This window comes from Falco cherrug, chromosome 12 (assembly GCF_023634085.1).
Source record: "Falco cherrug isolate bFalChe1 chromosome 12, bFalChe1.pri, whole genome shotgun sequence".
NCBI lineage: Eukaryota > Metazoa > Chordata > Aves > Falconiformes > Falconidae > Falco > Falco cherrug.
Genome location: NC_073708.1, coordinates 35,442,124 through 35,454,130, shown reverse-complemented (window position 1 = coordinate 35,454,130; position 12,007 = coordinate 35,442,124). Strand labels below are relative to the sequence as shown.

Below are 12,007 nucleotides of genomic sequence, written 5' to 3'. Positions count from 1 at the left end.
AGAAGACACTGTAGGTGCGTTTCCTAGGGGGCCCCACTGATAGCTCTTAATAGTTTCTTTTGTGCATCACAGTGCCCTGAGCATTTCCTCTTCTAATGGGTAGAAAGAGTCTCTGTTTTTCCTCCTAAATTTAATTCTTTTTTTTTTTCTAGGAAAGCTCCTACAATGTTACTTTACTAACATTGTTTCTTTGCAGGTAGGGATTTTTAATGGAGGACAGAAAAGAGTAATCTCCCCACACATAAGTATCCCTCCAGTTAAACTTTCTGTACTGCGAACTAGACCATGGCCTGAAAAAGGCAGTGATTTGTTCAGCTGGTGTAAGTGGCCAAAAAGGCATTGTACTAGTCCCATCCAGCTAACCTGGGAACCTAGTGTATGCAAAAATTTCTGGCTCTGCCTTGTGAGATCATCATATATAAGCTATTTGTTTCTAATAGCAGATAATAGCCATGAGGATGTATTTCATAAGGAAGATTTTGAAATACATTTTTACAAATCATTCTCTTATTTGCGATGAAGTGACCCTTGTTTGGAGTAACAGGCATGCAAGAAAGTGAAGATTCTCACATTTGTTTTCCCTGTGTTTCTGTTTTCTGTCTTTCTAGTGGGCTGTTCGTTGCAATGATTGTGAGTCTGCTCTTCCTTGTGTTACTGAGGTTCACAGCTGGGGTTCTCTTCTGGATTTTCATCTTTGGTGTGATTGGAATTATCGGTTATGGTAGGTGTTACCTTCTGGCTTCTGAGGCTGTTTTTTCTTATTGATTAAGTTTGGGCAAAGAAAATCAGTAATTACATCAATTAAATGGTATGACTGGGAGAATTAATGCCTAGTTTTAGACAGTTACTTGAGAAGGGCTTAAATGGCAGTGAAATTTAGTAAGAATCAAACTGTGCTGATACTTAGCACCAGATACAGTAACCTGAATTATCTACTTACAGTATGCTTAGTCTGTTTTCACTTGTACTGATACTTCTTTTCTATATATGTGATGTCTAGTTACTCAAGTGACTAGTCATGACTAGTCTCACAGTGATGCATTTTTGGGTTTTGTTTACCTGGCGTGCTGAGGACAAAACACTTGGCTCATAAAGATTTTTTAAAAAACTTGTCTTTGCACTCTTCAGAAACACTCATTTTATATTAATTGTTTTTTAAAAGGCATCTGGCATTGTTACTGGGAGTATGATCATCTTAAAGGAATACCTGGATCTGACCTTACTGTTTACGATATTGGATTCCAGACAGACTTCAGAGTGTACCTGCAATTGAGGCAAACATGGTTAGCATTTAGTAAGTGCCCTTTACACTTGCTATCTGTTAATGGATACTCAGGAGGATCAATCACTGTCTTGCTACAGTTGCTGCCTTGTTAAATCTCCTCCTCTACATATGTCACTCAGAGAAGTAAGCAGAATTCTCTTTCTTTGTATTGTGCAAAAATCTACTTTTTTTGCAAGAAGACTAGTATATTTGTAAGGGGAGATAATGCAATTGCGGTAGTGATGAGAGTGAAAATGCTTGTGTTAACATCATTCCACTTACTGCGTGTTCAGTCTTCATAATAGTGAAGCAGAAGGCAATAACTGTTAGTTAGTCCTGATGAAGTTACGTTAGGAGGGGCGCTTTTCTCTTCTAGTTTGTTTATTCCTCCTTTTTGAGGACCCCAGGAATGAGATTAATAACTCTACACATCTTTGTAGAGCTGTTTACATTCAGGCCACTGAATTTTCTTGGGGACTGATCTAAGAGCATGGAATGAATCATCACAGATTTCATCACCTTTATTTTCAGAAGTGTTTCACTGCCTTCTCTTACAAGGGCGGTGTCTTTAAAACAAAATTCTACTGAAATATGACAACCTGTAGTATACACATCCCTCCCCAGAGAAGGAGTGGTAGAAGAGAGAACAAATACCTGTTAAATATTGCTTGCACTGCTGTTTCTGCTCTGTTAGAAGGCACACAGACAGTAACTGATGATGAATGGGACATAACCTAAAACACTGCCTCTCCCTGTTGGCAGCTAAATTAATAGAGCAGCAGTTTAGTGTTTAAATCTCCTTCCTCTGCTTTGTGTCTTTATTTAACTCTATGTTGGATCATTGAGCTTGTGAGATATCTTTTATATATTGTTGAGGCAGAGTTCTTTAGTATGCTACCTCTAGAGAACATTACAACTTTACTACACTTTTCCTTCTAACTCTCCAAGCTCTTCCCCTGCTGGATTCTTAGCAGCCAATATATAGTTTATCCAAGGGTCAGTGTCACTTTCAGACAAGTAAATTAAGGTACTCAGGAATTAAATTATTTTTCCAAAGTCACCCAGCAAAGCAGTTAAATATCCTTGAAGAAAATGTAGGTCCTCTTAGGCCTAGTACATTCACCGGCCTAGTACATTCACCGTGTACTGACACTACTTTCCTTTTTCACAATGGTTTGGGACAAGCTACATTAACTTAACAGAGCTGAACTAGTATGAGACCAACTTTAAAGAAACCTGATTCTGTATTCCTTCATGGGGAACCATATCAAAAATAGGTGCTGAATTGTGTGTAACAAAAACTTTGTTCTGAAAAAAGTCTGGCTCTGAGCACCACGGTGGTCACTGCCACCACCAGTTCTGATGGCTGGGGGTACTGATAATACTCGGGACTGCAGTTTAACATCATCTGTGACTGTCTGGGTCTGGATTCTGAGACTATGTCTAAGCTGTGGGACATGAAGCCAATTCCCGAGTCCCTTTGCAAACCTCCAGACAATCCAAGGCTTTGCGATACTATCACTTCTATTTTCTTCTCCTTCCACAAAACTTCTTGGTTTCAGCTGGAGGAGACAGTTCCTGCTGTGTGCAACCATGCACAACTGCTGGGCAGGTTTAAATGTTATTTACCTATCTGAAGCACCTAGATTTAACGGATATGTCTCAGAGTCAGGGGAGATATGCTTCAGGCATTAAAGACTCTTGTCTTCTCTAGATGAAGTCCAGAGAATTTTTTTACTTTCTACTGCAGAAGTAGGTTTTGAACCGACACAAATGGAAATCAGACAGAAGCAGACTCTTTAAACCAGATCTGGGTTGTGATTCAAACGCTGCTCATAACTAAAGAGAGGAAATGTTCTAGGTCATGGTGCTCTCAGCTCTCTAACCTCAGGCAAGTTTGTATGATTCCAGCAGCACAACCGGAAGGTGAAAATAATTTGTCCAAAACTGTCCTATCTTAGACTCTTGTTATTTTCTTACTCAGACGAGGTGAAAGGAGCTCATGCCACGTTAATACTCAAACTAAACTGTTGATTCAAGTACATCTAATGTTAGAATAATATATATCAGAAAAGTGCACTCTTGGTGAAAGTTTCTTCTAAAATTTTAAGTGCTAATGTCAGGGTCCTACACATTCTGACTAACTCTCTGCATGTAGAATTTCCCTACACTGGAACTGTGAAATGGGACTGAAGATTGGCAGGTGCAGTGAGAGGAAGAGACAACTGCTCTAGCAGAGAATTCATGAACAGCAGTTTAAAATACAAGGGGGGGAAATGATTTATAGAGGCAGCGTACTCATTGAATTTTTGATAAATCAAACTTTTTTGTTTGGTTTTTTTTACAGTGATAATACTTTGTGTTGTTGAGGTCATAATCATACTGATGCTGATCTTCCTAAGGAATCGGATCCGGATTGCTATTGCGCTGTTGAAGGAAGGTAGTAGGTATGTTTGTCTGATTTTAATATATTTTGAATTTTATTAAATGATCTCTAGAATACACTCTTCTTGAACTTCATCTTGCATTACCAAGGGCAGAAATTTGAGGGTTAGAGTACAGCACTGGATTTGTTGAGCCAAATAGGTAGTATAAGGAATGCCAATTCTCTGTTAATGAGGTTGTGCTTATAAAAGCTTTTTCTTTAGCAGTAAGACATTTCTTGCCTCTCAGCTGCCTGCCTTAAGAGTACATATGCTATTAGTGGTACCACATATCCTCAGTGCAAGAAAGTGTACTAGCAGAGATGCTACGTGTAGTATACTGTTAACAGGAGCCTGGGCTGACAACTTTGCTCTGTCGTTGGATTGTCTCCAGCGTGACATAGTAGTGGTTAGAGGATTGGTGTTATTTTGGCTATAGCTTTTGTTTAGGAGAGACTGGATTCTTCTGGCTCAAATCAAACCTTTGAGTAGACATGCATAAATCTGCAGAGAGAAAAGGAGACTTCCATTTTCAGCTCTGAGTAAAGAAGAAAGCAGAGCACGATAACGAGAGTTGAAGGTCTAGGACACCTCTTCATTTTGTGTTTCCTGAAATCTGCATAGACTTTGTTCATGGTGGTTCCTGGTTTATACAGTGCCAACACTTACTTCTTTTTTTAAAAAAATGGGAATATAAAAAAGGAGAAATTGACTTAAAATGTCAGACCCTTGGATTTCATTGCAAGTAGGCTAAGGTCTCATAGGCCTTGGAAGCAGAACTCCGTTGTTAGAGCACATAGGGTTAGCTCTGAGTTTATCTATGTGCACTTGCTTGTAGTTTTCTCCATTGACATTGTGGATTTGGGGTTTTGGGGAGTTTTGTAATGGGATTAAGAAATTCTGAAGTTCTGCATTCAGCCAGGTACCTGTTTCCTGTCTTACGCTACTGTGCAGTTCAAGCATAGTGATTATTTTTGGCAGCACTAAATTATACTCTTTAATTCCTGTTCATTAAAATCCAGGAACACTTCTAACATTCTGCAACCCTTTTGTTCACAACCTTGGCAAGTAGAAGGGTTTCAAGAAGTTCATAAACTTCCTGCTGGCAAGTAATAACATTTTCAGCAGCATGAAATGGTCACTTGGGGGCGATATTTTTACTCTCATGCATAATACATGAGGTGGAACACTGTATGTAATTACTGTGAATCTAACAGACCTACCCTGTATTCAGGAAGATGAAAAAGAAGCTGCTAATGACTGGAAATCAAATTACATGTTTTAATACCTTTTAACTACTCTTTCAAAAATACTACAATTATAATGCTAATAATTGACTTGAAATTCATAGTTAGAAACAATCAACAGTTGTTACTCAGTTTGTTGGACTGAGCTGAGACTGTCCATTATCTTAGTGATAACTAAGAGGCCTGCCATCAACTGCTGAACACTGCTAATAGGTAGTGATTCTTTCTCAGCCTGAGGCTGTGTCCTCTTGTGTGACTCTTAATGGACTTTTACATCTCTTGACTCAGGCAGGAATTGATGCCCTTAACCTCTTGATTGCACTTGACAGTTCCCTTGCATTCTGCCCAACATTTACTAGTTTAGCAGCAGGAACTGAGTAAATTTGTCTCCTTTTACATTCTGGAAACTGCCTTCTGTAAAACAAATAGCATCACAAGTGCCACAAGTCATGGGAGAAATAGTGCAGGAAATAGTCTTAAGAGACAAAAAGGCTTGTAATAAACTTACATCATCACTGGAAGGAAAATGTAGAGTAACAGTAAGAGGTTGGTGACAGGAGTATATAGAGAACCAACCTGTAAGCTTCAGTGAACAAAACACATGCTCTCTGAAATCACATCCCATGAGATACCCAGCCGGAGGTGTTCACCTCTGAGATTGCTGCGGGCAGTTCACCCAGAGTTGATGCTACCACTATCAACAAGTAGCTCAGTGTAAAAAGGATGATACTAGAAGAGGATTGATAAAAAGCTTGTTTCTTAAATTGTTGTAGCTTACCGGTATGTTTTGTTTCTTTCATAGGGCTATTGGCTACATAATGTCTACGTTGTTCTACCCAATCGTCACCTTTATACTCATTGCAATTTGTATTTCTTACTGGGCTGTGACAGCTGTGTATCCTTCTGTCTGTGTACCTCTGGAGGAACAGTCTTCTGGTCTGAAAGACTAGATAAATTCTCTGCTATTTCACCTTAACCAAACTAACGTTAAGAGTGCATTTGCTGCACTGATGCACTCTTTCTCACTGCCCGTTTGCATGTGATGTACAAATAGGACAGTGAATTTAATTTCATTAAGAAGAATTGGACTAAAATTCATGCCAAATCAGAGGGATCATCAAGGCCTTGTGTACTACATAAGGTTGACTTTAAGGGGTAAAAAAGGGCTCTCAGCAAAGAGTGAATATGGCCTTTAGTGTGCTGCATGCTCTATAGGCCTGATGTTAGTGGTCTCTTAGCTAGGGGCGGGCTCCAGGTGTGTTTTGTTCAGAAAAGTATAGGCAAGGAGTAAGAGAACATGCAGTGCACCGAGTCTTCTCTAAATTGCATAACAGCAGCCACCATCTGTTCCCAGAACAGCAAGGGTTGGTAAAGTATCAGAAATGGGGAAATCGCTTATTGAAAACTAATATTTTGTTCACATGCAAGGGGGGCCAGTTATTGCTGTTCAGGACAATGCTAATTTATCTTTATGGTCTGTGTCTACTTCCACTAATACACAAACTGTCAAAGAACTACTGCATAATCTGCCCTGTCAAAGGCAGATGTGCAGGGGTGACTGAATCAACTTTCAAGGTTATTCCGCTTGCCCATTCTGGTTAGGGGTTATTACAGCTCCAGGATGGAGTTTGCCTTAGTTCTCTAAGTAACAATGGTATTTGGTCTCGTCTATCAACACTTTGTATACATCTCTGCATAGCAAAAGCAGTTTTCCTGTTACCTGCTCAAGTTCTTTAGAGCTAGTGGTTACCCAGTGCAGTATCCTAAGCTGCTGAAAGCTTACAGTTCTATCATTCCGCCTTAAAATATTTCGTTCAGTTTTCTGGCTACATCAGGAGAACCTGTGTATAAAGTAATGGCTAATCAAACACTCTGCAAGTATGCAAACCTGACTTGTGATCCAGAGGTAAGTGTAACAGATACTTAACCTATAGTGAGAGCTATGTTAATTGCATTTCTTAATCACTGTTAAATGCAATGCTAGGTGAAAATGTGCGTATTTTAAGTAACAATTCCTCATGTTCAATCTGAAAATAGTACTTAGTGTTCAGGTAACACTTCTTTGTTCAAAGCAATTTACAGATATAAACTGATTTTTGAGCTAAACTATCCTGTTAAATAGGTAAATATTAACCTAATAATTTACAGAGTGAGAAAGAAAGACACAGAAATACAGGTTTATTTGGAAAGTTGTTCTTGAATTCATGAAAATTCTGTTTTTGTGGTCCTCAAAAAGCAATGGAAGACTTTGAAACCTGTGCTTCAAAGTTTCCCAAGGATCAGCCATGTTTTGAAGCAGAAGCTTAGCTTCTTTTGGCATAGAAATAACCTTTATGAAGCTCAAAAAATATTTGTCTTCAGTCAAATGTTTTTACTTGACTGTGGGGTTGAATTTTCAGAATGTTTTGAAAACTGGAAATACTTACTAAATGTTGCATCAGAGTTATTTTCAGGTGTTTAAATTTCAGTGTACTGCTCTGGTTATGTATGTGCCAAACAATTCCCCACCTTGCTGATGATGTCTGAACACTAAAAAAGAAAGGAATTAGAAATTGACTAGTTTTATTTCATGCCAAAACGGAGCAAATACATGAAATGAACAATAGAAATAGGGAAAACTAATTCAATTTAAAGACTACACCTGTTTTAATACTCTGAGATAGGTAAGGAAAGTTACAACCACGTCCACAACTTGTGTAAAATGGCACAGCTCTGCTGATTTCAGTTTGGCTGTGGGGATTTACCTAAACTGTAGATTTGTCCTCTGGTTTTGAAATAATTTTTTTTTTTTTAATGTGAACAGATTTTCTTTAATGAAACTGAAGCTTTTATGTGTCTTAAAAGTAGATTTCTGTAATTAAATTCCATTTATGTAGGTTTCAGGCATGCAGTGAACAGCCCTGTTTACTAACTGCATCGTTTATAAAGTTGAGCACCTGTATAAGATACTAATATGAATCCTTAAATATGTAAACAGGTTACATAGTATTGGAGTGCGGTGTTGGGTGAGCTAATGAAACATCAGCAGAGTTATGTTACTTGTATTAAGCTACTAAACTTCAGAGACTGCACAGAATTGACTGCTTACCATTGTGTTGACTGTTTTTCTTTCTATACAGACTTTTAACACAACCAATGTGACTAAAGTATGTCCGGGTGCTCAGTGTACTTTTGCTTTTTATGGAGGAGAAAGCCTGTACCATAAGTACATCTTCATCTTCCAGTTGGCCAATGCTTTTGTCTTTCTCTGGCTGGTGAACTTTGCAATTGCACTGGGTCAGTGTACCCTTGCTGGTGCCTTTGCCTCTTATTACTGGGCCTCTCGAAAACCAGCTGATATTCCACTGTGGCCGCTCTTCTCTTCATTTGGACGAGCAATACGGTAAGACTCTGGAGATGGATGTGAGCCTTGTCATCTCTCCAACAAGTGCTCTTTTTACATCTAGGGAAGCCAGACTTAGAATATCAAATGAAAACGATTAGTCAGCTTTGTGGTTTAATCTCGGTAGGCAGCCAGGCCCCCGCAGCCGCTCGCTCCCTCCCTCCCAGCGGGGTGGGGAGAGACTCGGGAGGGTGAAAGTGCAGAGACTCATGGGCTGAGGCAAAGGCAGTTTAATAGGTAAAGCAAAGCAGTGTGCGCAAGCAAATAAGGAATTAGTTCACTACTTCCCATCACAGGCAAGCGTTCAGCCATCCCCCAGACAAGAGGCCTTCATCACACCTAACGGTGACTGGGGAAGACAGATGCCATAACTCCCCGCAGCCCCCTTCCTCCTCCTTCCCCCAGCGCTCCATGCTGAGCGTGAGGCCGTACGGGGTGGGTACCCCTGGGCTCGGGGGGGGGCAGCTGGCGCGGCATGTCCCCCCCCAGCTCCCTGTGCCCCCCAGCTGCTGGCTGTGGGGGGTGAGGAGCAGAACAGCCCCTGGCACTGTTCAGCAACAGCTAAACCACTGATGTGCTATCAGCTCTGTTTTCATCACAAATCCAAAACATAGCACCATACAAGTTACTATGAAGAAAACTAATTCTATTCCATCCAAAACCAGTATGATCAGGAAAATCTCATTGCTAAGAGGAGGCTGGATTGTGTAGCCCAATAGCGGCAAGGCTGCTGCAGCTCCATGTGCCCCCAGTGACAAGGCCAAGCAGGTATTCCCAGTAGGCACACACACCCAGATACATGTACACAACACATACACAGCTGTCCACATAGAGCAACAGATGGGCGCACACAGTGCTCACAAAAACACCAGCAGCACCAGTGGCTTCATCCTGTTCCTCTCTGGTGGACCAGGATGAAGGTCCATTAGAATATGTAATTCTCACTAATGGACCTTCCTCCAGTTACAATTTTACTTTTATATATATATATATACACACACACACACATATGTATATAATAGTATATATGCACATATGCACAACATAACAGTAATTTATTTTGTTCTAGATACCATACAGGTTCACTGGCCTTTGGAGCCTTAATTCTTGCAGTTGTCCAGCTTATTAGAGTAATACTGGAGTACTTGGATCACAAACTGAAAGGTGAGATTTATGGTTCTGCTGTAGGTTATTAAGACCTTCTTTGGTAAATTACTTCCTTACTTTCCCAAGAGGTATTTTCATCAATGAAAACAGATAAATTCCACATTATTTTTAGCCATTGTAGTTCCATGTGAAGCCAGTGAATCTGTGCTGATTTATTCAAATTGAGTCTTTGTCCATGGGAGCCTAATGCAAAGTTCATGTGGGATGTGGATCTGATCTAATCAAAAGCAGGTGAGATAAATTTGGTTGAAAGAGTCCATACCTAGAAGAAAAGAAATAAAAGTGTCTGCTTTTGTCACAATTTAACATTTTCTTCTGAATACTTTGTGTTCTGAAGACTGTTCATGAGTTCTATGTGTGATGTACTCTCTCCTTTTTTTCAGGTACACAGAACTCCTTCACTAGATTTCTACTCTGCTGCCTCAAATGCTGTTTCTGGTGTTTGGAAAAATTCTTAAAATTTATAAACAGAAATGCCTACATCATGGTACGTGTTCTCTCTGCATGTGGTCTCCCCTATCTGGGACACTAAAATACCCTAGCCACTACTAGCTGGGCAACAGCCAGTAGTACTAGAATCTGATGAATAAATAATGGGATTTATGGAAGTTTTTAGGAAATGCATATGGTCCTACAACGAAAAAGTAAGATCTTTCTTCTTCTCCTAAACTCGGCCTCTTTTCATGCCTGTCCATGTCCATCCCCCTCACCCCCCAAAGTCATTAGAAGGGGATGGCATAAATGGTTAACCCCCCCTCTGATTCAGCACTTGAAATCCTGATTTCAACAGGAATATTAGCTTGTTTCATGCTGCATGTTGATGATGCTTCTATTTGGAGGCAGTGTTTGAGTAAGGAGGGCAGAAGGCATGTGGTATTTGTATTTCCTCCTGGAAGTCAAAAGCATAAATTCTACTAGCAGCAGCAGTGATATTTCTCTAAAATAACCCTTCTCAACTTCCAGGAGATTCCAGTTTTCACCTGTATAAACATACACAGATTTCAGCCTAGGATGTTCTGACTGGAAGTAATTTCAGTGATTAAATGGTGCAGTCATAGACTTGTCTTAAAGGAGGTGGCTGTAATGGTCCGTTATAACCCATGTTCATGCAATTTATATCTCAAATTAATGCCATCTTGAAGAAGTATTCTTTTTGACTGTCTTGTTTACGGTTGGTAAACTGACTTCACCAAGAGCTGTTCTAATATACCTTACCAACTTACCCTTGTGGACACTGTTCCAGGAAGAAGAAATGGATTCCTGAACAGCTTTAGCTGCTTTACTTTATGGTGATATAAATCCACTGACTTGGTACTGGCATTGCTGATTTCTTCTTAAGTGAGAGCAGTATCAGGTCCAAGGAGATGCCTATAGGAGTCAACTCACTTCTGCTCTACAAGTGCCTGTGCCTTTCCACTGACTGTAAATCTAGTGCTGGTAGCTAGCAAAGTCAGAAGGACCCCTCAGCAAGTATCTTATTTGCTGTACTTGGCAAACTAAGTACTGAGTCTACTGCCTGCAAGGTCACAGGGACTGGCATGCTCATCACTGGGTGATTTGAAAGGGAAGGATGGATAATACTCTGTCCCAGCCTGGTGGGAAGCACTGAGAGGCAGCAGGTGGCTGGGGGAAGTGTTTTGTGTTCGTCTGAGTTTCAAGGCCACATATTAGAAAGAACTATGTATTACACACAGTAAGATTCTGGCATACAAGGAGGTATTCTCATAATTTAAAATTCTTAACAGCTACTATTGTTTTGCAGATTGCCATATATGGTAAAAACTTCTGCACCTCGGCAAAGGAAGCATTCTTTTTGCTCATGCGGAATGTGGTGAGGTAAGGGGCCATCTCCCAGTCCTTGGAAATGTCAGGATTTCCTGCTATTGCGCTCTGAAGACACACTTATTTCCTCTCCCATGTCTCCTCCAAATATTGTTGTATGCTGCTTCTGTGCTCAGACATGACCCTCACTTCTAGCACTCAGTGTGTAACGGCAGGCTGTCCAGCATAGTACCCTAAGCAAGGCTGATATAATCTTAACAGTTTCCTTGTGGTTACTCTTTTAAATTCATAAGCACTCAGTAGATTGTAATAGTGCCTCCCAAAGAACCAATGGAGCCCCTGAGAGATCTATGGATGTACAGGAATGGGGTGCTTGTGACCTGCCATATGTGCATTTCTTGAGCTTTGGTCTGCTCACTGCCTATGAAGAAGAAAGCAGAGACACCTGTGTCTTCAGTGTCATCCAGAAAGCTTACAAGGTATCAGAGTGGCAATAAAGAAGAGAGAGTACTTTGCTTCCAAAACCAGTATCTTTAATACAACCAGATCTCCCCTGGTGCTGGGAACTCCCCTGGCCCTTTTCCCTACTACCAAGACTGCTGCCAAACTCCCTGCTCTCATCAGTACTTTTCATTGCTCCTCGCTCTTCCTATACTACTGTGAGATCAAAAATTTATGGGAGAATAACTTAGGAGCAGGCCGTGTTTAAAGCAATAGCAGACCATCTAATTACCAAGCAAGA

General features: G+C 40.3%; 1 protein-coding gene across 3 annotated transcripts in view; it reads left to right on the top strand.

Annotated features, from left to right (window-relative positions):
• The window catches only part of SLC44A5 (solute carrier family 44 member 5), a 94,314-nt gene that overhangs the window by 74,084 nt on the left and 8,223 nt on the right, over positions 1 to 12,007 (top strand). For all 3 annotated transcript variants that reach the window (XM_055724989.1, XM_055724990.1, XM_055724991.1), the window contains exons 10-18: positions 609 to 721; positions 1,163 to 1,294; positions 3,612 to 3,711; positions 5,737 to 5,829; positions 6,753 to 6,840; positions 8,054 to 8,316; positions 9,386 to 9,480; positions 9,867 to 9,970; positions 11,246 to 11,319. In XM_055724989.1, coding sequence (XP_055580964.1) covers positions 609 to 721; positions 1,163 to 1,294; positions 3,612 to 3,711; positions 5,737 to 5,829; positions 6,753 to 6,840; positions 8,054 to 8,316; positions 9,386 to 9,480; positions 9,867 to 9,970; positions 11,246 to 11,319 — 1,062 coding nt within the window. The remainder of the gene's footprint in view (positions 1 to 608; positions 722 to 1,162; positions 1,295 to 3,611; positions 3,712 to 5,736; positions 5,830 to 6,752; positions 6,841 to 8,053; positions 8,317 to 9,385; positions 9,481 to 9,866; positions 9,971 to 11,245; positions 11,320 to 12,007) is intronic.